Here is a 27,125-nt window from a genome sequence, read left to right as displayed (position 1 = left end):
TACTTGTGATTCAAAGTCACTTATCCCTAAGACAGCTCTATAGGGGGTGGTTGTCCACAGCTAGAAAGAACCCTGAGGATTCAGGGCAGGCTTTACAGTATATGCTCCCTAAATGAAAGTTCTTTCCTTACCTCTTTCCCAATGGCCTGCTCGCAGTACAACCCTCACATCAGCGGAATTCCTGGCTCATAGTAGATGCTCAATAAATATTTGTAGAATGAACGAATGCAGTTGAGCCCTTGTGACAAAGGGCTTTATGTATGAATCTGTAAACTGGAGCTAAACTTGACTGAAAAATTAATTTTAAAAAATGGGTGTGAAGTAACCCAGAAGTCTGAGGTCTGGACAAAGGCTGGGAAGAGACTCCACCCAACACCTTAGGGATGGTGGTAAATTAAAACCCGGGCGGCCAAAGTATGCGCAGATCGAACTTGTCCAGCTGTAGAGATGCGGAAGCTGGAGGCTCGGTCCCTGCCTGGCCCAGCTGGGTCCCGCCGCGGCCTTTAAAGGCCTACCACGTGGCCGCGCCGGTGTCCTGGGTCCAGAGGCGGTGTCAGCGCTGCGCCTGCGCACTGCCCAGAGCCAGCGTCCCGCCTCCGAGAACGCGAGCCGGCAGCTAGGCAGAGGGTGGGCGGGGTCAAGTCCGTATGCAAATAAGGGGCGGAACTTGCCAGGCAAAAACCAGCTCTGCCTCCCAGACCTCGAAGAGACCCGCCGCAACCCTCAGCTCCTTTCCACGAGCTCTGACGTCGTTGACGTCCCATTTAAAAGCGGCCGCGCAGGCGCACTGAGGGGAAATGCGAACTTAGGCTGTTACACAACTGCTGGGGGTCTGTTCTCGCTCGCCCGCCCGCCCGCCCGCCCGCCCGGCAGTCTGTCAGCGTCGCCGCCGCTGTCGCTGCCTCCTCAGCTGCCCCGGGAGTCTCGGGCCCGCGGCTGCTGTCGCCGTCTGCTCGTCCTCTCGGGAAACTCCGTCCGCCTGCTCAGGCCGCCCCGACCTTCCGCGTCTCTTCCCTCGCGCTGCCTCTGAGCCCTCAGTGTCCGCCCGCCGGCCGACATGAGCGGGGACCATCTGCACAACGACTCCCAGGTGCGAGCCGCGGGCCCCCGCCTCGCCGCCGGCCTCCCGGCTCAGCCCCGGCCCCGGCCGCGCCGCCTTGACAGGCCCGAGTCCGCGGTGAAGGGCGGCCGACTGGAGCCGCTCGGGTGGCCGGGCCCCGGGCGGAGCCGTCAAGTTGGAGTTTGGGGGAGGTTGGGGATGGCAGCCCCGGGGAGGGCCGTTCGCGGGGCTCCGGGTCCCGGGGAGCCGGGTGGGCCCGGCCCCCAGCCGCGCGCTCTCGCCCGCCGCCTTGGGGCTTCTTGTGCCGGTTGTTTCATCTTCCTTCCTTTTTCTTTCCTCAGATTGAAGCGGATTTCCGATTGAATGGTGAGTGTGCCCCCCGCCCCACCCGAGTGTCCCCACACGGTGCCGGCCGTCTCCCCCGCGCCGGGCCGGAGCCGGGCAGAGGACAGACATGGCGTCCCAGAGACTAAGTCCCGGCTCCTCGCTCACCGGCCCCATTGTTCCCATCGGGCCTCCTCTAGACCCCCTTTCCCGGGGTCCCAGCACCCCCAGATCACGGCCTTCCCTAGAGGGGGCAACGGAGACCCCGCGTCGCTCGTCGCTGGGTCTCTGGCGGTCTTGCTCCGCCGGGATTCTTCCCGGGAAAGTCGCCTTGTCGACGGTCGGGACTTAGTCTCTGCGCCATTTTCTTTTTCTCTCTCCTCTCCTTTCAGTGCCTGTGTCTTTCCCTCCCTCGGCTCCTTCTTTGAGCCGTCCAGAAAGAGCTTTCTGCAGAGCAGAGCCACATAAATCACAGACTTCACCCGAGAGGCAAGGCTTGGAGACTAAATTATCTTTTTTTTCCTAAATAGAACTTTATTTTGGAAGTTATTCGCTTTCTGCTTCACGTTTGCTTGCTTTTTTTTCTGCTTCCAGAATGAAAAGCTGTGGGGTTTTGTGTTTTTTCGTGGTGAGATGTTTATGGTAGCAGTTACGGCTCAAAAAACTAAAGTCACCTTTTGTGGAGTTCTTTGTATTTTGGGATTGTTTTCCCAAGTTGTGTTCTTTGCAAAGATACCTCCCTTTAGAAAGTTTTCACGTTATCTATGTGTCACCTAGTGTGAGTGTTGGACTTGAGCATATTGATTTTCCATATAAAATTAAAAGTGTTAGTGACTAGAACTTTGTAGTTAGGCTTCCCAAGGCAGTTGGGGTTTTTTGTTTTGTTTTTTAAAGAGACACAGTTTAGTGACTTGTCTTGAGGAAAGGTTGTGCTGTTCATCTGGACCTGGTGTGCTGGTCTTTTCTTTAGGGACTATAGAGAGTTTGAAAAGATTTTATTTATTGAAACAAAGAGTGGCCAGCCCCTACTCCTGTTTTCCTGTTCATTCTTCTCCAACGCTGCTGTATTTCAGGAATCAAGGGTTAGCTAGCTTTTCCCACATCATGTTTTTGAGCCCTTTCCAGTCATTTGTTTTTTAGATATTTTCACTAAAACTACCCTGTGAAGAATGTGTTGGTGGGTGTCTCCCTCCCACTACCCCAGTAAGAAGCTCGTATTTATAGGCTTTCCAACAATCCCGTTGTAGTATGCTGGAAATTCCCTCTGATTTGGTACATAATCGTGTTTAATAGAGTTTGGGTTCTGGGGAACTTTAGTGGGAGAAGCCGTTTAAGAAATAGGTTTTCTGGTGCAGCAGTCTATGGTATTGGCCTGCCTAACTGAGAGGAGCCATCCAAAAAGAGATATGAGTCCGGAGAGAATCTAAGTAAAGCTTAGCTTTTATTGAGCACCTAATATATATACTGTGCTTAGTGCTAGAATTGAAACTGTGACCACATCTCTGTCTTGCTCTCAATTCATCCTATTGGGGGAGTCATAATTAGTTAATTACAAGGTAAGTTCTGGAGCATTATGTGTACCCAAAATGCTTTGGGAACATAAAGGACTTAATTTTATCTGGGGGTGGGGAAATTTCTCAGAGGTGACTGGGCAAGGATGTTGTACAAGGCTAGGTGCTGATGTGTTTGTCCATCCTATCAGGCTTTTAAAAGAGGGAGATGAGATCTCTGTAATTTAGAAAGCCATCTTATATAGATATGCTTCTTTGGAAAGGGGGCAAAGAATGCAGTAGGTGTGGATTTCAGAAGTGAATTTAAGCTCTCTGAAGGAAGGTAAGAATTTAATAATAAAAGTATTTGCTTTTTAATTGGGTCTGGTAGGTGATGTATTTAGTGATGCAATAAACTTGAGCCTTTCTCCTCAAGTTTAACTTCCATAGTTCTCATCTAAATATTAGAAAGGAGCTTACTGAATATGTGCATGATTATGGACTTGGTATGTTATCTTAGCATTTTTATAGAGAGTAAATTAAACTGCCTCTGTTAACTGTTAGAATAGATTCACATTTTCCAGCAATGATGTTTAATATTTATTGAGCACTTGCACCTCAACTCTTTTCTTGGTTCATCTCACTTATTCTTTGTAAGAACCTTATGAATTAGGTATTTTTAATCTCCATTTGATAGATAGGAAACTCATTACACTCTAAAGCCATGAACCTAGCCTCCATACAGTAGGTTTGAAGAAATGAAGTTTCCTGTTTTGATGAGTAAAGGGAGGTGGTAATCTGTGGCAACCCATTTATTCCTTACCAAAGCCTTGATGACAAGCAGTTTGTGTATCTCCCACCATAAGGTTCTGATGCTGTAGTGATTACCTTTGTGGGTATTGTCTACATGTAGTTTCAGTAACTGCTTGCTCTACCAAGCAATACACTGTTAACTAGTGATTGAGCATGTAAGTATGAAAGACAGTTTTAAAAATGAGTTTTTAATACCCTGACTTCTTAATTGATCCTTATAGTGAGAGAATATTTACTTAAATATGGTTTTAAGTGATCTTGAGCTATCTATCATACAGATTAGCTGCAAGTTCACAAAGTAAAACCACATATTCCTTATTTTGCTTACTAAATTCTGTAAGATATACAGTACTTTTCCCCTGCTGGGGAGCTCATTCTTTACAGTACTTAAAAATTACAGCCTTTTGTGTGAAATTTAGAACATTCTGAACCATATTCAACTGCTGTGAAAATATTATTTGTGTAGTATATTTGTATATAAGATATTAACAATGAGCTAGGAATTTTAGGAACACAGCCCATACTTCATACTTCCCTTTCACCTGAATGAAAGCTATTCCCTTTGTCAGTAGCACTTACTGTAGTGAGGCTGAGTCATTATTACAGTACTGCATAGGATGCCTTGCTGTAACGATGATAACATCAGCTTAAGGTGCTTGTAATCCTTTTCTGTTTTCAAAGACTTAAAGTTACTGGAGTTTGGGAGCTTCCTCCTCTTCCTGCATCAAAGTAGACTGACTACTCAACTCCATCATACTATGATTTGGCAGCATGTGTTGATTCTGGGTAGGATTAATTGGCTTAATTTTGATAAGGTCTGCTTGCTGTCTGTTGGGTATGAGTTGAGGTAGGCAATGAGAAGACTCATGGTATGGCTCTGAAATGCTTATCATGTTTTAAAGCTGAAAACTGGTGGTCTTTCCAAATGAAGTCTGGAAACCTTTAGACTCAGTTTGGACACATTTAAGTATTAGACTCCAGTGAGGTATTTTTACACTGCAGCCAGACTCCTTGATGGACCTTTTTGAAATTTTGAAAATGCTACTATCTTGGAGCTTATCAGATCTCACAGATTCTGTTAAAACAAGAAAATCCAGGAGTTTCTGAAGAAATCAGAAAAAAGACCTCATGGTTTAAAAGATAAAAACTGGGTACTATTTCTAACCTTTTAACTTCAACTTTTCTTTGGTTAAGTAGATATTGTAAAATGGAAGATAACCCAAAGTTGTTCCCCAAATTTTACGTAAACCATATCACAGGGTGGCAAAGTCGAGTCTTTTCTACAAGCATAAAAATAATGGATTTAGAAAGTTTGAAAAATTTTGAAAGTTTTGATTTATTCTGGGAATAGTTAAGTAATAGCTATTTGTGTGAGTGGCAGGATATCTTATATTTAACCTGTTTTTAAACCTTATATGCCAAAAATAGGTTGTTAGATTTTTTTTGTTTTGGTCTTTGTTTTTGCTGTGTGGCATGGGAAAGTTTTTAAAAAGTCTGTTTTTTCAATCTGTAAAATGTTAGAAAAACTGTATATTAATTACAGCAACAGTTGTCTTTTGTTGGTTATGGTATGGGAAATGTTTTTGTCGTTCTTTCTTAATGCATGTCATTTTACAAGACCACATTATTCTGAAAATGTATTATTCATACAAGTTGTGCATGAGTACATAATGTACATTACATATTTTCAATAACTTTTGCCATTTATTAGATGCCAAGTAAAACCGACTTTCTTCAAACTCAGTCTTTTCTCCAGAAACATGTTGTGTGAGAGATTGTATCTTTCTCCTATGAAACTATGTTGGACTCTAAAAGTTCTAGATTCACATTGAAATGAATTACAAGTGTAATTACTTTGTAGGTGTAATTTACCTTGAGACCGCAAATACTAGCAATAAGCATTTGGTGTCAAATCTAGAGGTGGTTTGTGTTTTATTATTCCTTTCTTTTTTTGTTTTTGCTTAAAACAAAAACAACTTGAAGGAATGGTAAAACATATTTGTTGGCATTTAAAAGTTGGAGTCCTTGAGTGAAATTCTGTGTTCTATGGTTTAAATTATCTGATTATATTTGATTACTTTTAATCTACTAACTTTGCAAAATAAAGGCATTTGGGCAAACAATTGAGAAATCACCTTAAGGTGTTGAATTTAGGGTAGAAGTTCCAGATTTAGTCAATGGAGTGTTGTGTTTAAGGGAAGATTTCGTAGTAAATGGAGGGGTGTCTGTCTCTATTTTGTTTCTTTGTAAATTGGAAGTTTGAGAAGCACCTTTCTATTTCTGTGGCTTCAGGCCAGTAACTGAAATAGGGACCCTAAAACTGAAGCCATCGTTTGGAAGAATTAACTTTTTTTCAAACTCCATTCTTCCTCATGGCTATCTAGGTGCTGGTAGTGTGCAATGTTGATAATGTGGGCCTGGGCACTTTAGAAGGGAGTGAAGAAGGGTGGAGGGCAGTACACTGGCCAAGACTTGATTAGGAAAGAAAATGTGCCAGGCAGTGGAGGCACTTTAGTCCCAGCACTTGGGAGGCAGAGGCAGGTGATGTGATCCCTGTGAGTTTAAGACCAGCCTGGTCTACAGATGGAGTTCATGGACATCTAGGACTACACAGAAATCCTGTCTCAGAATTTTTTTTTTAAAGGCAGATATGTATGACCCATATATAAAGTATTTTGGCATTGTTAGAGGAAATGCTTCATAGTTTGATGAAATGACAAGTAGGTATTGTTTAAAATGGCACCTTGCGTATGTTTAAGAAATATTGTAAGTACATGTTTTCAAATAATACTTCTGGAGTACATACAGATTATAGTACCATTGACTTAGACTGCCTGTATAAAAATGTGTGTTACTTAGCATCTCAAAATTTTGGTAAAAAAGCAACTTCAGTTTTTACTTCTTCGTGGCCCCTGGTTTTCTCAACTAACCATTTTCTGTTTCTTAAACTATTACAGATTATATAAGAATGTGAAGGTTTATCTCTCTGTAATATTTAAACTTCAGTGAGATTGTATGTATTCTAAAATGGATCTTTATTTTCTTTTTTTTTTTTGTTTGAGATAGGGTCTCACTATGTAACCCTGACTGACCCAGAACTCACTATGTAGACCAGGCTGCCTCTTCCTCTTGAGTGCTGTGATTAAAGGCATGTGCCACCATGCCCCAGGAGATCTTTATCAATGTTAGATTTGTAGTAGTGCTGTTACTGGTATATTCCTCACTGGTATTTCCTGCTAATGTTTTAAATCTTCCTGTCATTTATACACTATATTTGTAGCTTACAACTAGAGTTGGTTACATCGTTTCCTTGTCTTAATTGAGCTTCCTGTTCTGTACCTATCTTCCCATTGTAAAAGGAGTCACTCACCGTAAAATAAAAGGGTCTCTATATCTATGTTTGACCTAAATAGGACCCAAGTATATGCTGTGTTCCTGCTTTTCTTCCTTTTAAGAATATTTTTTGTTTTATGATCATGTATATATCTGTGTGTGTGTGTGTGTGTGCGCGCGCACGCGCGCGCGCACGAGCGCACAAGTGCAGATGTCCATGGAAGTCAGAAGCATTGGGTTCCCCTTGAGCTGGTGGTGAGCCACCTGATGTGGGTGCCAGAACTCAAACTCTTTCCTCTGTAAGAGCAGTCTGTGCTTTTAACCACTGATCCGTCTCTCCAGCCCCCTGTTCTGCTTTTTTAAGAATAAGTTTAAAGCCTAATTAATTTCTTAGAGCAATTGAGAAGACAGGCTGAAAAATGAAGACCCATCCATTGATGTGACTAATTTTCCAGCTTTTTACTAGAACTGTGGGTTTTCAATTAAAGATGCCCAGATTTTGAATACATTTAATAAATGAAAGATCATTTGTGTGTTTTGGGTTTTTTTAAACCATGAAAGTCAACATGCCTTATCAGCATATTTTTTAAAGACCACAATTTCTCTCCCAAAACACACAAAACATTTTTTAACTCAAAGACTGAAAACACCTGAGACTTAATCTTTTTTTTCCATATCTTGCTTAAAGTGGCTAATTCAGCTTCCTGTGAAATAGTGATTTGGGGAATAAGAGTATCGTAAGTAAGCAAACTCAGGCCTGTACTTGAGCTTATTAGAAGGTTGAGGCAAGAGGATCAAGTGAGTTCCATACCAACCTGGGCAATTTAGTGAAACCTTGTCTTTAAATAAAAATGAAAGGGCCGGGCGGTGGTGGCACACGCCTTTAATCCCAGCACTTGGGAGGCAGAGGCAGGTGGATCTCTGTGAGTTCGAGACCAGCCTGGTCTACAAGAGCTAGTTCCAGGACAGGCTCCAAAACCACAGAGAAACCCTGTCTCGAAAAACCAAAAAAAAAAAAAAAAATAAAAGAAAAAGAAAGGAAACAGTGGTGCTTCCAAACAAGGCTGTAGCCACCAAGGACCAAAGTCCAGAATCCAGGATAGAGCATTTGGCACCATGAATCAAGCTTATCAGCACTGCTGTCCTTTAGACAGTCTTGGTGATATGCTGAGAGCAAAAGGTGCCTGCTTGGTGGTACAGAGCCTTTGGTATGTTGTCAAAAGGAGAGCACAAGCTTGTTGATCCTAAGCCTGGAGACAAAGATACATTTTTCTCTAATTGCACTGTGGGGGTGCCCAAGCACATATACCACTTCCAGACCAGTCTCACTGACAAACACATCAAGGTCTTCTAAGCCAGTTTCACCAACAAGGATGAGGCAGCTCTACATTCTAACTCTACCTCCAGCTACTGTGGTCTTTAGTCAGTATACAGCTGTGCTCAGACATAGCCACATTCCTCAGATACAAGCTTAAGCTTGATGGCTCAGAATAATACCACATGGTGGCGGTGGCTGCTTCTTTACCTCTCTCGGATTTCATTTCTCTGTGACTAGTTAAGCCTAGGGAAATAAAGGAGGCCTCAAGGACCAGTGTAGAGACTTTGCTTCTCTGTGTCAGCTCATTCACTCCCTTTAGCCGCTCATGTACTCTGTAGAGAAACAGAGACCCTCTCCCTCATAGTGTACACCTGTGTTACATGCCATAACCATTTCACCCACCCTGACGTTATTGACTGGTTTTGCACTCTTCATTTCAGAGTTAGTTTCTCTCTCTCTCTCTCTCTCTCTCTCTCTCTCTCTCTCTCTCTCTGTATGTATATGTGTGTGTATATATATATATATATATATATATGACTGTCAATACATACAGCTCAGTATAGCACTTGCCTAGTATTTGCAAGTCTCTAGGTTCAGTCTTCAGTACCACAAAAACAAAACAACCCCTAAACTAAAGCTTATGTTAATGAATTTGGAAGCAAAAGTACGTGTTAATAGTTGTATGAGAAGATAGGTATTTGTGAGATAGTGAAAAAATTACACAGTCAAGAAATTTCCACAGTGGCTCATAAGTCTAGTTAATACTGAATATTGAATTGTTTTGAATTTGTTATTTTTAAAACTCTACTCAAAGGAAATAAAAATCATTTAGGAGTGCTTCACTAGTGTTCATTAGATTAAACCTAATAGATCTTAGAGACCTTACACCATTTATCAGGAAGAACATCCCAACAGGCTCAGAATGCAAAATTAATAATTAAGTTGCAAGTAGGTTATAATAACTGGCAATTATAGAATGGGTCTAATTTTAAGAAATCCTTAAAGCCTTCGAAAGGTTTGTCATGGAAAAGTGGTTCTTAAAATATATGTGAAAAACTAGAAAGATGAATCTTAATGTGTATGATTATATTGACCTCAGTGTATAAGAAAATGCACAGTAGAATTGTATTTAAATCTTATGCCGCTTTTTTTTTTTTTTTTTTTTGCATCAGTCTTTCTAATGCATAAGGTAAATAAGTTTTTACCCACTGCTGAGTAGACGCAGAGAGTTTCAGGGCATTTGCTGAACAGCTTAATAGGAATAGAACTTTATTCCAGTACCAAGTCTAGTCTTCACCTGTGAAGTATAGCTTTAATATTTTAAGTCTTGTAAGGTGGTAGTGCTTTGCAGACATATATGACATGACATGGTCCTAGTCCTGCTTCTAGAAGTTGATGCTCTATATACCACACTGAAAATATGTTAGTGTGTCTTTAAGAAGCCCACATGGTGCTGGTGGCCCATAAAGAGAAATGAAGGTTCCTGTTAAACTTCACTATTTTAATTGGCTAGGAAATGTATTTTGCTTCTTTAGATTAAGATACTCTGTTAGTCTAGCTACAAGGCTTACACAAGGGTGTGTGCTTGCATGCACGTGTGTGTATGTTACTTGTGTATATATGATTTCGGAACTGACCACTTTGTGATAGATAACCAATGGGGGGGTCATTTTTGAGAGAGACCCTCTCTCAGTAGTTATTAGTTGCCTATAGTCTAAATGATTTTTTTTTTTTTTAGATCGGAACATTTAGCAGTATCATTTGTGGTGGTGCATGCTTATAATACCAATACATCAAGATGAAGGAAGAAAAATCAGGAGTTCAAGGCTGTCCTTGGCTATATAATAGTTTGATGCAAACCTGGGCTTTATGAATCCCAAGTTTATTTATAAAGATAAATTCTATCTTTCATTGAGGATTTACCTATTAGAGATAATTAACTGCCTTTACTGTCTTACCAGAATCTTGGTCCTTCTCTTTACATATTTAATAAGCCATTTAATCTTGAAGTCATCTTTTTATTTTTTTATTTATTTTATTTTATATTTATTTATTTATTTATACAGTATCCTGTATGTAGGCCAGAAGAGGACACCAGATCTCATTATAGGTGGTTGTGAGCCACCATGTGGTTGCTGGGAATTGAACTCAGGACCTCTGAAAGAACAGTCAGTGCTGTTAACCGCTGAGCCATCTCTCCAGCCCTGAAGTCATCTTTTTAGATGGAATGACTGACTAGAGCTCAGAGAACTAGAGTTTGTTTCATTTAAAAATATTATTTTTTTACTTATGTTTATATCTTTCGTTTGTGTCTGTCTATCTATGCCATGTGTGTAAACATGCCCTCTGAAGCAGGAGGGTTTGGAATCCTCTAGAGCTGATAATACGAAAGGTGGATGCTAGGAACCAAACTTTGATCCTCTGGGATAGCAGCAGATGTTCTTACTGATGAGCCATCTCTGCAGCTCTACAATGGTTAAGCGGAGGGCTATAAGTAAACAGCAGAATACTGAGGATCCAGTCTATAGAGGTCATTAAATTAGTTGGGGTCTTGAGTTAGTAATAGTGTCGATTTGAGTGGAAGAATATGATTAGAACAGTGATAGTTCTTGGAAGTATGGTTTCCTGACTGATCAACTGCATTAGCATTGTCTAAGAACTTGTTGGAAGTAGAATTTCTTGGGCCTTGCCTAGACACACATCACTCCAGTCCGTTTTTAAGCAGAATTCTAGGTGATCTGATGCATACTGAAGTTTCAGAGCCAGTGGAGTAGAACTGTTGAGCCTCATACTTTTAGAAAGAATGAAAGATGTTTATAATCTACATGTTCATTAGTCAGAGAGACTCTGGACTTCAGATAGTCTTAGATCAACACTTCTTAGCTAGGTAGCCTTCAGCATGTCACAAATTACTCCAAAGTCCTCACATATAAGTTCAGAGTTTCATAAAATAATATTTATGTCTATAGCCCCTGCATTTGGGAGGCAGAATCAGAGGTATTGCAACTTTGAGCCAACCTGAGCCACATAGCTAAACCTGTCCCCAACAAAAATAAAAATAAAACAAACAAACCTCAAGAAGTGGACAACTATCCTGTTACTAATATATTCCCCACATCAAATTGTCGACAAGAATAAGATAAATTGACCGATCATCATAATCTTATTAAGTTCTATAATCCTGATTTTTGGGCAAATTCTAAAACTAGATTTGTAGTAATTTAGCTAGCTACTTAAGGCTGTGTTTCCCTCACAAAATCCCATCCCCACTCCCTGCACATGCAAAGTTCTATGGCTATGACTCATTACTTGTGCAGTATTTGTGCTTCCTTAAAATTGTAATAATGAGGAAGGGGCTCTCTGATTTATTTTTTATTTTTTTAATTTTTTTAGTTATAGCTCACTAGTGTCCCAGAGAATGACTTGAATGTTTCAGCAATCATTCATAATACCTCAAAAGAAAGGCCTCTTGGTGGGATCATCAATGGAATAAATGAAGAAACATATTAACATCTTGATACCTTTATGGCCAAACTGTGGGTTTGGGGCTGTTTAAAGACCCTGACTATTGGGACCCTTGTGTGTAGTATAGGCAGGCAGACTGGAAGTTAACTCTATTATCCAGGCATTAAGAGCTTAGTTAATGGAAGCGAAGGAGGACAAGCCTGCAGGAACAAGGCTTACCCTAGATTGAGTTGGCCTGAGAAGGTACATGTTCAGATTAGGTGAATCTACCTCCTAGGAAAGGAGAAGCATTTGCAATTTAGGGACGTCCTGGTGAAAATGAGTCATACTACAGAGACTTATATGGAGGCAAGAGTAAAGCATTTTAACTTTAAGTGTTTTTTTTTTTTTTTTGCTCTTGTAGACCAGGCTGGTCTCAACTCACAGAGATCCGCCTGCCTCTGCCTCCCAAGTGCTGGGATTAAAGGCGTACGCCACCACCGCCTGGCTTAAGTGTTGTTTTTATTTATTTTTATTTTTTATTTTTTTTTTTTTTCGGTTTTTTTGAGACAGGGTTTCTCTGTGGCTTTGGAGCCTGTCCTGGAACTAGCTCTTGTAGACCAGGCTGGTCTCGAACTTACAGAGATCCGCCTGCCTCTGCCTCCTGAGTGCTGGGATTAAAGGCATGCGCCACCATCGCCCGACAAGTGTTGTTTTTAAAAGAAGAGGATGAGTTAGTAAAAATGGAGTTCATTTGCCTTGCTCCAGAAGTATGTAGTAAGGAGCAGCAGACTGTGTCCCGCCACCTGGCTAGCTTTACCCGAAATAATTACACTGAAACTGCATTCTTTTAAACACTGCCTGGCCCATTAGTTCCAGCCTCTTATTGGCTAATTCTCACATCTCGATTAACCCATTTCTAATAATCTGTGTAACACCACAAGGTGGCTTAAGGAAAAATCTTAACCTGCATCTGTCTGGAGTGGGAGAATCATGGCGACTGACTCACTCGGCTTCTTTCTCCCAGCATTCTGTTCTGTTTTCTCTGCCTACCTAATTTTCTGTCCTATCAAAGGGCCAAGGCAGTCTCTTTATTTAACCAATGAAATTAACGCAAAACAGAAGACTCCCACATCAGAAGTAGACTTATACTTCAGTTGAATATCATCTGCAGACTTAGGCATTGACTTTCCAGGGCCATTGTGCAGAACTAGTCTATTTTGTGATAACCCATTTGCGTAGAGCATTACCACACAGGAAAATACTTCATCTTCAACAGTTGGATCAGGATGCTAGGTAGGAAGTCAGGACAAAGAATTCTCAATTGCCACTATGCAGAGGTCCACACAGTAAAATGTTTTGATCCCAAGTTTCTAAAGATAGCAAAATCCTATTCTCTACTGTCAATATGGTGGCTCTTTATCATATTGGGCTTTTTTCCCCATACGCCACAAGAGGGCGCAAGAGCTCAGGACGGGTTGGCTGCGAGCCACCGTGAGTTCAATGGTAATCAAATTCTGGTCCTCAGGATCTCAGCACAATCGGGCCGCGAACGGTGCTCTTAACCGCTGAGCCATCTCTCCGGACGGTTCATATTGGGCTTTTAATAAGGAAGAAAGTACACCCCCAAGTTTGCCCCCTTGAGGGTATGGTGTTGTGGAATAATTTTTTTGTACTCTGTAAAGATATGTCTTTGCCATAGTGCCTTATGATTGTCTTAATAAAGAACTGAATGGCCAGTAGCTAGCAGAAAGAGGTTAGGTGGGAGTTAGACTTCTGGGCAGGTGGGCGGGGGGTGGGGTGAGGTGGAGGAGATGAAAGGCAGTGTGAGACAGGTGCCAGAGGACCCAGAGGAGAAATGGGAGGTGCAAGGTGGAAGAGAGGTAAAAAGCCATGAGACAAGCATACATTAATATAAATGGGTTAACTTGAGTTATAAGAGCTAGTGGGACAAGCCTAAGCTACAGGCCGAACTTTCATATAATAAGTCTCCGTGTCATTTTTTGTGAGCTGGTGGCCCAAAGAAAAATCTGGTACAGTGTGGACTATGTCCCTTAGAACCATATGGTAGGTATTCTTGAGGGGTCTTTAGCTGATCAACTGAGATGGGAGACCTGTCCTTAGGGACCAGTTTGTCATAGTGATTTGAGGGGTGGTTTTCCTAAGGGTATTTCTTGCTTCTCACCATGCATCAGTCTGTCCACTACCACAGGTGTCTTTAGTCCCTTGTCATTATGTGAGCGATTTTCTTGAGCCCTCTCACCATCCATCACATAGTGAGTATCTAGTCCTAATCGTCAAGTGGGACATCTGTGTCACCTAATAAATGCTTCTGCATGTCACTGTCCATCCTAGTAGGTGGCACTGTACTTTGATGAGGGCTCCTTGGAACATCATGGTCATCCAATAGAATCAGTCCTCAGGGTCATGACACTGCCAGGCTCCACAGTTGTGCTCCCTGGGTACACAAAGGCATCTTTGGCAGAGCTGAAGTGCAGCAGCTGTACCTGCTGTTTTCTATTGTAATACAGATATTTATCCTGAATAGGGTGTCATGTCAGAGCATGGGAGGCTGGCCTGCTATAAGAACTCCATCTGTGCCTGGACACCTGGCTTCCATTGGCATGCTCAGAACTTGGCTGTTGTAGCCCACCAGGCCTGCTCATGGCAGCTGGTAGCTGGTACAGCAGATGCCTAGTAATAGCTACAGTGTTGGAGATGCAAGGTCGTGCTTGCCCCCCAACCCCTACCCTACCTTCCATTTTATTGAATTTAAATTAGTCACATGTAACTGGTTGCTGTCACGACTAAATAAAATGTAGATACAACCCAAGAGATAAAGGTTTATATTTTGTTTGGAATAAGGAGTGGTTGGGGCTTTTGTAACTTTGCAGTACAAATTTAGTGTGTTAGAAGTCTGAATGAATTTCTCATCCGTATGTTTACATTGCTTGATCCTAGATGATGTGCTAAGAGAATGACTTAGAAATTGAGGCGGGTCTTCATTTTACTTGTCCTCCTTACTGCTAAACAAAAGAGAAAATTGCCGGGCGGTGATGGCGCACGCCTTTAATCCCAGCACTTGGGAGGCAGAGGCAGGCGGATCTCTGTGAGTTCGAGACCAGCCTGGTCTACAAGAGCTAGTTCCAGGACAGGCTCCAAAACCACAGAGAAACCCTGTCTCGAAAAACAAACAAACAAACAAACAAAAAAAAACAAAAGAAAATTTAAGATCCTCTGAATAGAATGAGTTATTTTATCTCAGTGCCCCTGAAACTATGAAGTGGTTTGTGCCTGTTTTATGTTCGGCAAAATAAGTTGGCTTAAATTTACACTATTTCATGGATTAGCATCCTTCAATTACTGTTAGCGTATGACTTCATTTGAAATTCTAAACTACTAGCATTTTACCTATACCAAGTAAAATACACTATAAATGATAGCGATCTAAGATTGTATCTGTTATGTTAACTTTTAGTAAAAGCAGATTATAATTATATTCCTTCCTGCGTCCTGGTCAGGTTTTTTTTTTTTTTCTTGCCTGCCCATGTTGGGTGTAGGCTGCAGCCTGAAATAATTGGACTCAATTTTTTAAAACATACTAATCTGCTAAAACAAAATGTTATTTTGTTTGGCTGAGACCACTGACAGTAGACATGTAAGATCTTAACAACTTGAATTAATTGTGTAAAGACTAGAAATGAAATAGAACTAGTTTTCTCTAGGTTTAGCTTCAAATATAATCAGATTTTTGGAGAATAGGGTAGGAAGGTTAGAGGCAAAACAAATGGCAGATATTGCTATTACTCAAGCAATGCTTGAAGGGCTCTCTACATTTTCACCTGTCAATCCTGAAGCATGGGTTGTCAGGACTCACTTCTACTTTAGAAATTTAGAATCAGGTGTTAATTAGCTCACAGTTGTGTAATTTGTAACTAAATTGTAGAGCAAGGAGTTTAATCTACTGTTAGATGGCACAGCTTGAGTTAAACAAGAAACAGAGGAAGGTACATGGGTAACTGGCACCTTTGGAATATCATGGCTGTAGTAAAAAAATATCCCTTAGACTAAGTTTTTGTTTGCGATTAATCTTAAATAATTTGATACTAGACTGTGGTGTTATTTTTTTAATGTGTCTGTATGAAGGTGTCAGAAGCCCTGGAACTGGAATTGATGGATGTAATTTGCCATGTAGGTGCTAGGAATTGAAATGGAGTCCTCTAAGAGAGCAACTAGTGCTCTTAACCACCGAGCCATCTCTACACCCCTCTCCCCCAGCCTTTTTGAGACAGGGTCTCACTATGGGTCTCACTATGTAGCTTTAACTGTCCTGGGACTTACTATGTAAACCAACCTTGCCTCAAAGTAACAGAGATCTGCTCGTTTTGCTGTAATTAAAGGTGTATGCCACCACCCCTGGTTTAAGGTTGCATTCTGGATGTATGTTCATCCTGTGTCTATTTGTTCATTTATTTTTTAGTACTGAGGATTGAACCCAGGACTTTACCCACACATGCTACACAAGTGCTGTGCTGCTGAACACATCTAACCCATGGTTTGGTTTAGAAGTGAATCCTTTCAATTTTTTTCTCTCCTTTTCAGTTCCAGAACTCTTAAAGCCTTTCTCTTTAGCCAGGAACTACCTGTCTTCTGACCTCAAAAGTTGTTAATTATGTCCTAGAATTTTGAAAACATTCTCAATAAGAATTAATGTAAAATAAGGACTCTTCTATGGATTTACTTACACTAGCCGCCATTAAAAAGGATCTATACTAAAAGTAAACCAACATTCTTAAAGTGTGAATTGAGACCATTGGAAAGGGTGAAATTTTTTTTTTTTTTACTGTTCTTCCCTTTTAATGACAATAAGTTTTCAAACTTCTTAGTTCTTGGGGGAGATTCACATATTCCTGATACATGACCACACTTCCTTATATCAGTCTTTAACACCAGAGACCAGTTCATTTTCTGCCCTAAACAAAAAGTCTTTTAAAGTATTAGAAAATACAAGTGCATAGTATTAAGTATGTTGATTTGTGTAAACTCCAGATTTGGGGATGTGGTTATAATTCTTCAGAATAGTTTTAAATTCCTTGTCTTTTTTCTCAACTCTTGTTGTGTACTTAGTTTATCTTCTGATTGCTTCCCCTCACCTGTCACTTGTGTTGTGGAAGGTTTTCCTCTTAACTTTGGTACTATTCCTTTAACCTTCAAATCTAGAGACACCTTTAAGGTATGACATAAATTCCAAGTTGTAGCACTAATGAGTCAGAGAAGGAATATGAGAGCACATGAGTTAGTTACTTGATTAGACATTGTGGAATTATACTGCCACAAGGATTGTATATACCATCTAGATATACTGTATTTCCAAAAATGTCAAGTTAAGCAAAATGCATAGTTAGTAAATAATACCTATTACTTCTAATGTGTATATTTCCTTTTTATCAAAAATGGCCACATGGCTGGGTGGTGGTGGTGGTGCAGGCCATTAATCCCAGCACTCGGGAGGCAGAGGTAGGCAGATCTCTGTGAGTTTGAGGCCAGCCTGGTCTACAAGAGCTAGTTCCAGGATAGGCTTCAAAAGCTACAGAGAAACCCTGTCTCAAACACAACAGAAAACAAAACCAAAACAAACAAACAAAAAACCAAAAATGGCTGGGTTGCCTCGCCCAACCTTGATGCAGAGGGAGGAGCTTGGTCTTAACTCAGCTTGATGTACTATGCCTTGTTGACTCCCACGGGAGGCCTGCCCCTTTTTGAGTGGAGATGAGGGGGAGTGGTTGTGTGTGTGGGGGGAACAGGAGGAGAGGAGGGAGGGGAAAGTGGCCGGTCAGTGTGTAAAATAAACGGAAAGTTTTAATTTAAAAAAAAGGCCACATATTGAGAGTCTGCTCCTGTTCTAATGTCCCTTTCTCCTGTGTACCTTGGGTAATCGCTCTTTAGGTTCATATATTAATTACATGATTGGATTGTAAAGTCTTTGAGTACAGAGTCTTTGTCTGATCAATCTTTAGAAGGGTGTTTTGGGCTTGAGAATACATGTAAATTAGCCCTCACAAGGTAAATCTAAATCTTCTGTAATGCTAGCTAGAAACTACTCTTAAAGTGGGGGAAAGATGGAAGATCTTCATCATTTGGGAGTTGACTTTTTCTCCTTTATTATTGATTGGTTGGTTGGTTGGTTGGTTTTTTTGAAACAGGGTTTCTCTGTAGGTTTGGAGCTTGTCCTGGAACTCATTTTGTATACCAGGCTGACCTCAAACTCACAGAGATCCACCTGTCTCTGCCTCCTGAGTGCTGGGACTAAAGGCATGCACCACTACTGCCTAGCTCTGCTTCATATTTGTGTGTGTATGTTTGTACACTTTGAATTCAGAGCTGGAGTTAAAGGCAGTTGTAAAGAAGTGCTGTGAGCTGAGAACAGAACTCAAGACCTGGAATTTTTTTTTTTTTTCTTAAAAGCCTTTTCTACCTTAGGGAGAATACTTTATGTAATAGTAACAAAAGTTGTTGATTTCTGGTGTCTTCTATTCATTCATTTACTTGTGTGTCTTTCTGAAGTAATTTTATTTAAATTGCAGTGAAGTAGTTAGTGTCACACACTCTTCTGTTTTTCCAGTAACCTTAGGGGTCTTTGTGGTTTCATATAGTTTTCAAATGCTAAGAATTGAAACGTGTTAGCGTGTGTATGTGTGTGTATGTACGTGCGCAAGTGACACTTCTACATGAGCTCAAGTGGAATGCATACATAACTGCCATTGGGTGACTGAATTCACAGTAAATGAGATTTTATGGTGATATAGTACACAGTAGTTGGCATCTTTAATTTCTTAGCTGTCATTCAAGTTTATTGCTGTCTTTTTGCATTTGATAGATATTTGGAGATATTGTGGAAACAATCATTTTCACAAAAAATTTAACAATATCTGTTCTTTGACAAATTTCAGGATACTTAATCTTTAAAGCCACTAGTATATTTTCTGCAAACAAGTTTTTCACCATGCATGATAAGAGTTCTGTACTGGCTTCATTTTCTACTTCCTCTCTTTTGACCAGCATCTAGGTCATGTGTCCCACTATTGCCTTAAATATTTGGCTTCATTTAGACACATAGACTCTCACTTTGTGGGGCACAGCTTTCTGGTTTTTTTTTTTGTGTTTTTTTTTTTAACTAGGGCCTTGTGTTCTTCCAGATTCTAGGACCTAAAGATGAGAATTTTCCTTTTCTCTTTCTCTACATTCTTTACACATATTGTTGTTCTTAGAACTGGTTTCAGCTTCTGTTTTCCTCAATGCACTTGCATGTTTTTTCCTTTGTTCTTAGTCTCTTTGCTGTCACTGTCTTCTGGGTTGTTACTAGCTAGTAATTTTTAGTTATCCTTTCTTCTACACATTGCCTTTCAACTAGTTTCCCTTATTATGATTATTTTTGTTCTTTTAAAGATTAAAGTAGCTGTCAACCTAGAGTAGAATACTCTGACCCTGGATTAATATTATCTATTAAACTTTATCTTTTGGCACCTATTGTGGTGACAAAGGTCTGTTATCCCAGCACTCAGGAGACAGAGGCAGGAGAATCTTGAGTTCTGCAGACAGCTTGCACTATATAGCAAGACCTCGTTAACAACAACCTCAAGGGCTAGGATGTAACTTAGTGGTTTAAAAAAAACAGTTGCCAGCATAGAGCAGGGCTTTGAATTTGATCCTTAGCCCCAATTCTAAACAAATAATTTTTCATTCTTTGCTCCTAAATGCAAATTCTCTTGGAATTAGGCTCATTTTCTTCCTTTACCTTTACAAAATAACAAAAAATAAGGAATTGGGAAGGAAAATGCTTAGAGATCACATTTATTATGTAAAAAATACACACTGCATATAACAGAGTAGTTTGATGCTACTATGTACCCATCATTTAACTTCAGTAACTGGCAACCTTTTGCTAGTATTGTTTTATCTGTCTTTTAACTCTTGATTCCACCCCAATTTACTCAGAGATACCTCTTCTGTATGCATTTTTAGAGGTTTTCTGTTTGTTTTGTTTTGCTTTGATTTTTTGAGTCAGGGTTTTCCCAAGTAACAGTCCTAGCTGTCCTGGAACTAGCTCTTGTAGACCAGGCTGGCCTCAAACTCAAAGGGATTCACCTGCCTCTTCCTCCCAAGTGCTGGGATTAAAGGCGAGCGCCGTCACCACCACCCAGCCTGGTTGGTTGGTTTTTCGAGGCAGGGCTTTTGTGTAGCCTTGGCTGTCCTGGAACTCACTCTGTAAACCTGACTAGCCTCGAACTCAGAAATTGCTCTGCCTCCCTAGTGCTGGGATTAAAGGTGTGCACAACCGCTGCCAGGCAAGAGGTTTTAACTTCTCAGTTTGCCTACTAATATACAAATCACCTCTTCAGTTAACTCAGTAGATTATTCAGTTTTTTAAATGTTAAATAACTCTTTAACATCTGTTCTCTTATGTGGGCAGTGCTACTTGTGTACTGATTCAAATCGACTTCCATATTACAAGTTCTCAGATATCCAAGTCTGCCTTGTAGAACTCAACTGAATAGATTAATAGAATTCAACAGACATTCATATGTTTTATTACATTTTTATTAATTTGGATGGGGGCTATGCAAAATATGTTCTGGTCAGAAGACAACTTGTGGAAGTCATTTTGCACACAATTGTCAGGTTTGGCAGCAGGCACTTGTCAATTTTTTTTTTTTAAATCTGTCACAATGTTTGTAGCATAGTTCGAGAACATACTAGATAGATATTGACTTTGCATTTGTATTTTTGGCCTAGCTCTTACTTGTGTATATGGAATTATTACCAACTGCCCTAATTTTCTCCCTGGATAGTTCTTAACATTTTAGACAGCATTTGTTTCTAAGGCTGAAGACCTGTTTTTAAAATTGATTTTGAATTTTGTACATTTCAGAAAGATAATGTATGTAAAAACCTAGTAGGAATTACTGAGAATTATTTTAGTGTTACTATTATTTTAAAGTTCAGTGCTTTTTAGCGACTTATGTTTGTATTTGACAAAATAAATTCGATTGATTGATTGATTGATTGATTGATTGATTGATTGATTGATTGATTGAGATAGGGTCTTTCTCTAAAGCTGGCTGTCCTGGAACTCTCTAGGTAGACCAGGCTGGTCTTGACTCAGAGATTGTTGATATTAAAGATGTGTGTCATCAGGCCAGCTTCAAAATAAATTTTAAAGTTTGCTAATCTTTAACTGACTTTATTATAAAAATACTTCATTATGGGAAATAAGATGAAGTATACTCAAGTTCATAAATTTCTATATTTAAAAATTATTATTCATTATTTTGTTGTTTGCCAGTCTTTTTGTATATGTTCATGGATTTGTTGACTTATAAACAGTAGTGCTCTTTTTCTCCCCTCTTCCCAGTTATTATTTTCCTGCTGTCTTAGGATTTCTATTGCTGTGAAGAGACACCATGACCATGACAATGGCAACTTTTATAAAGGAAAACATTTAACTGAGTATGACTTACAGTTTCAGAGGTTTAATCTATAGTCATCATGGTGTTATGCAGTGAGTAGGCAGACATGGTGCTGGAGAAGGAGCTGGGAGTTCTTCATCTTGTTCCACAGGCAGTGTGCCACACTAGGTGTAGGAGTGTCTAAGACCTCAAAGCCTGCCTCCACAGTGACATACTTCCTCCAACAAGGCCACACCTACACTGACACCTCCTAATGGTGCCACTCCCTGTGGGCCAAGCATTCAAACATGAGTCTATGGAAGCCATACCTACTATATGCCCTTGAGACAAAGTAATAGCTAATTTCTGGCTATAAACAAAACACCTGCTTTTTAGTTCATGTTGTAGTTCTGGTGCATAAATCATCATTTTTATGATCTGAAGTAAATTTCACTAATTTTATCTTTATTGACTAAGCATTTTAAGATGGGAGACTAGAGATTTTGAAGTTGGATGGTTGTGTACATTGCTTGGAAGATTTGAGTTCAGCCTTCTAACACTTTATTCCCATTTCTGTGGGATGGGAATTTCTTAGAACTAGGGACATGATCTTGCAAATGTTAATGTTTCTCTTTCCTTGCGGCCTGGTATAGAATAGATACTCAATTATTCCAAGTATCATTTCTTTAACTGAAGGTCAGCAATACTTAATCTATACTTAATCTTATTGTTGTGAAGCATGCTACTTCAAATTTAGTTGATTAAGCTGGGCATAGTGTTACTTGCCTTATAGTACCAACTTCTTGGAAGACTTAACTAAATTCAAGAATTCATTTTAAAAAGGTTTTTAATAAAAATTCATCCTGAATTACAGTCATCTGAAGGCTAAATTGGGTGGTGGAAGATTTACTTCTAAGATGATATCTTCATGTGGCTGTTAGAAGTAAGCATCAGATCCTCACCACATCTGTCTTGAGTGTGCTGCTAGATAGAGAGCAGGAGGAAAGTTCCAGTGCCTTTTACTATGTTGCATGCTATATACTGACATTTACTTATAGACATTCATGGGAGGGTACATGTGCATTTTCAGGTCAATATCAGATGTCTTCTTTGGGCTCTATCTTATTTTTTTAAAGATTTATTTTATTATTCCTGTGTATGTATGAGTATAGCTGCCCTTGGAGGCCAGAAGAAGGTGTTAGATCTCTAGGAGCTGGAATTACAGGACATTGTGAACTGCTCCTAACATGGATGCTATGAACGGAACACCTATGTCTATTTTAAAGAGCAACAAGTACTTTTAGAACTGAAATTTCTCTCTGGCCTCTTTTCACTTTTTTTTTTTTTTTTTTTTTTTTTTTTTTTTTTTTGAGGTAGAATCTCTCACTGAACTGAGAGTTCTAGAGTTCTGTCTGGGTCTTCCCAGAGCTGGGATTTAAGTGCACAGCAGTAGGCCAGATTTAGAGATAAGATACACAGTATTATAAGTTTCCCTCCTGTGATCTTAAATAGACAATTGAGTAAATGGGAATAGGAAGAGAACCATTGGGACTGGGGATAAGTATGGGAAATGGAGTGGACATCAAAGTATTTTATATGCATGTATGAAATGTTACAGTTCAGCCTAGGATGTAACTCTGTGGTAGAGTGTTTCCCTAATACTAGCAAAAAGTGGGAGAGACAATGTAATAATGAAACCCACTATTTTATACAATCAGTGTATCAAAACAAAGTAAAGAATGCCTTTGTAATAAAACTAAGGGTAGGGTGAACAGTTGATATTTTGGTAATTTTTTTCTCATACCAAGAGAAAAATTGATTAAATTTAGACACCTTTTTCCTTAAGACTTGTTATGGGGGCTACAGAGATAACTTAGCAGTTAAGAACACTGACGGCTCTTTCAAAGGACCTGGGTTTGAATCACAGAACCCACATGGAAGCCCACAACCATCTGTAACTTCAGTTCCAGAGAATTTGATGCCCTTTTCTGATCTCCACAGACAGTTAATACATGTACATGGCACACAGGCATACATACAAGCAAAATACCCATGAACATAAATTAGAATAAATCTTTTTTGAAGAAAGGCTCATTATGATAGTTTACTTTTATAATCCGCAGCACTTGAGTGTCTGATGTAAGAAGGAGGGTATATTTGTAGTATCATAATACACATGGCCAAAAATTGCAACCCAGAAATATATAATTTGTACAACTTAATAGTAAAATGCATACAGATTCACACAGAAACATATACAAATACATCAGTGGGTGAAATTGAAATAGCTACTTGACCAAAGTATGTGAATAGTCAATAAGCACATTTAACATTACTTAATCATTAGAAAAACAGGGATTCAAACCACAGTGAGGGGACTCCAGGTAAGAACATTTGTTCTTACTAAAGAGGACCTAAGTTTGGATCCCAGGACTCTAGCTCCAGAGGATCCAATGCTCTTATGGCCTCTATGGGGATCTAGCAAACACACACATACACACACAAACTGCATTTACATACATGCAGGCAGAACACTCATATATATATATATATCTTAGTCACTATTCTATTGCTGTGAAGAGACACCATGACCAAGGCAATTCTTATAAAATAAAGCATATAATTGTGGGTTTACTTACAGTTTCAGAGGTTTAGTTTATCATCGTAATGTCAAGAAGCATGGCAGCAGGCTGGCAGGCATGGCCCTGGAGAAGTAGCGTAGAGCTACATTCTGATCCACAGGTCAAGAGAAAGACTTGGGCTTTTGAAATCTCAAATTCCATTCCTGATACACACCTACTCCAACAAGGCCACACCTCCTAACATTTTAAATAGCTCCACTCCCTGATGACTAAGCATTCAAATAGATGAGTCTATGGGGGTCATTCTCATTCAAACCACCACAGCATACCTTTTAGAATAGGAAAACTTTAAGACAATGATTATATTAGCCAGGCATTGTGATGCACTTAGGCTGCAGGGGTGAGTGAGGCCACTCTGATTACATACAGAATTCAGGTCAGCCAGAGTTGTGTGGCAAAACTTTGTCTTATAGAGAAACAAATAGAAAAGCCAAGACTGATAGTTCTAGATGTTGCTGATGATTTATAGCATCTTAAAGCTCAATGATTGTTTATGGACATATATGTTAGCACAACCACTTAGGAATGTCTAATTTAGTACTTTAAAAGTACTCTTCAGGCCGGGAGGTGGTGGCGCATGCCTTTAATCCCAGCACTCGGGAGGCAGAGGCAGGTGGATCTCTGTGAGTTCGAGACCAGCCTGGTCTACAAGAGCTAGTTATAAATAAATAAATAAATAAATAAATAAATAAATAAATAAATAAATAAAAGTACTCTTCAATTGACCTGGCAGTTTTACTTCATTTAGAAGCAAATGTCCATCACCAGCATGTGAATCATAAATTACAGTGTGTGTGTGTGTGTGTATGTGTGTATGTATGTGTACTGATGTCATTATATATATGATGTTATATAATAAATGTCACTCAGCAGTAAATGAAACCATGGAGTCAGCTTAGTGGTAGAGTGCTTGCTTATCATTCATAAGTTCATGGATTTGAGGCAGGATGATGGGATGTCTTTGTGAAATCTTCCTACCAGTAGTGTGTTGCCGTTGACTTCTGTTTCTATATCCCTTTGTTAAGGTAGGCAGGCAAAAGATAACATGATTACTTATAACTGACATTTCTCTTATGCTTGCAGATTCTCACAAACACAAAGATAAACACAAAGATCGAGAACACCGGCATAAAGAGCACAAGAAGGATAAGGAAAAGGACCGGGAAAAGTCTAAACATAGCAACAGGTAAGGTTTGACCAACAGGGCTTATCACTCAATTGGGAGCTGGCGTCTTTGACTCCCATGGATAGGTATCAGCTGGTGTAGGTCAGTAGCATGGCTATTTGCTGGAGTTGTTAAAGAGAATATTTTGATAATTCAGACCTCATTTGGGATGTTGTTGTTTAGACCAGTTCTACAAAGCAAGCACATTGAGTTTTCTTTAATATACATTTCATAATAGCTAAAGTATAGATCTATTGTAACATGCTGCTTAATCAAACATGTAGAACTTGCCTTGGTAAAAAAATTATTTGATATCATTGTTTCCTAGATTTTAAAACTATATTTGTATTTTCAACATTATATTTTAAAACTACTTCACTAGTTTGTCTTATTGCCAACAGACAAGTTAAGAGAAAATTTCTAGCCGGGCGGTGGTGGCGCATGCCTTTAATCCCAGCACTTGGGAGGCAGAGGCAGGTGAATCTCTGTGAGTTCGAGACCAGCCTGGTCTACAAGAGCTAGTTCCAGGACAGGCTCCAAAACCACAGAGAAACCCTGTCTCGAAAAACCAAAAAAAAAAAAGAGAGAGAGAGAGAAAATTTCTATTTTGTAATTTAATTATGAATCATTAAAATAACCAGTTTAATTTTCCCAAATCATGTACCTCTCCTTGTTTTTGTACTGCACAGTCATTTCTTAAAATTTGATCAACTATTTTATTTTATTTATTCAAAATTAATCTCAGCAATTGAAATGAGTTTTGGTTCTTGTGTATCTTGCCTTCTCCAGCTAATAGTAATATGTACCAAAGTAGATTTGAGCCAAAGGCCTTCATTTCATAATCATACAAAGGATATAACAACTACACATACTGCTATAATATTATCAGAGCCTCAAAATATGGACACACATAAACTGAATTTTGAAGGGAATTAATAATTATAGCCAGTGCCTTCATGCCCAGCCTAATTTTTTTTTTTTTTTTTTTTTTTTTGAGACAGGGTTTCTCTGTGGTTTTGGAGCCTGTCCTGCAACTAGCTCTTGTAGACCAGGCTGGTCTCGAACTCACAAAGATCCGCCTGCCTCTGCCTGCCCAGCCTAAATTTAGGCAGGTTTTGGTATATACATTTTAAAATTTTTTTCATGGAAAAAATTTTATTTTTATGGAAATAATAAACCAGTAGCCTTTTTGCCAGTTAACTTTGAAATAACTTGATCTGAGTTTCTGTGACTAGTTTCTAATTCATATGTGGTTAAGTTTAGGAGGACAGTTAACCAGATGTCTTATAAGGAAGCGTATGTTTTGACCATTCTGCAGACACAGTTTTTGCAGTAAAGCAAGAGAGTAAAGGTTATACTCTACTGCTGTTCAGTATATTATGTTCCTGTTTAAGTGACTGCCGTGGTTCCTAGTAGTCAGTTTCTTTACTGACTGTTATCCTCAATGCTGTTATTGTTAGGGAGCATGAATTTGGAATGTATTTCTGTGTCCCTCGTCTAGATAGTAGCATTGATTATTTGTCATCAGATTGCTCTTGGGACCCAAGTTCAGGAATTAACATTTCTGTGCAATAATAGTACTATAAATAGGAGAGCCACCTTTCTTTGTTTTGGTGCTGTGGACACAAACCTGACAGGATCCCACTTTGGTTATTTGATTTCATTCTAAGTGCAAAACAAGGCAGCAAATATTGATGATGATTTTTTTTTTCCTGTGGACAGGAGCTTGAGGTCATGTGTACAAAAGTCATAACATTATCCAATAAGGAAAGGTTGTGACTTCAACATTCCCAGTAGATTATTCCTAACAGTCAAAACAAAAAAAACTAAATAAACTTCCTGCCTAAACAAAGTGTGTAACCAACTTACCCAAGTATAAACACTGTCCCTCTAAGCATGTTGTAGGTTCCCTAAGTTTTTGTTTTGTTTCTTTGTTTCTCAAGATAGGGTTTCTCTGTGTAACAGTCCTGACTGTCCCGGAAACTTTCTCTGTAGACCAGGCTGGCCTCGAACTCACAGATGTCTGCCAGCCTTTGTCTCCCAGTTGCTAGGTTTAAAGGCATGTTCCATCACCTCCAGGTGATTTCCTA

The 27,125-nt window shown here is 39.6% G+C and overlaps 1 protein-coding gene across 1 annotated transcript in view; it reads left to right on the top strand.

Annotated features, from left to right (window-relative positions):
* The first annotated feature begins 833 nt into the window (after positions 1-833).
* Positions 834-27,125, top strand: part of Top1 (DNA topoisomerase I) — an 88,388-nt gene continuing 62,096 nt past the window's right edge. The window contains exons 1-3 of the mRNA XM_057780594.1: positions 834-1,090; positions 1,402-1,426; positions 24,954-25,056. Of these exons, the coding sequence (XP_057636577.1) occupies positions 1,058-1,090; positions 1,402-1,426; positions 24,954-25,056 (161 nt within the window). The 5' untranslated portion in view covers positions 834-1,057. The remainder of the gene's footprint in view (positions 1,091-1,401; positions 1,427-24,953; positions 25,057-27,125) is intronic.

The sequence above is a fragment of the Chionomys nivalis genome, chromosome 9 (assembly GCF_950005125.1).
Source record: "Chionomys nivalis chromosome 9, mChiNiv1.1, whole genome shotgun sequence".
NCBI lineage: Eukaryota > Metazoa > Chordata > Mammalia > Rodentia > Cricetidae > Chionomys > Chionomys nivalis.
The sequence above is the reverse complement of the archived record's forward strand: the minus strand, read 5'-3'. Positions and strand labels throughout refer to the sequence as shown.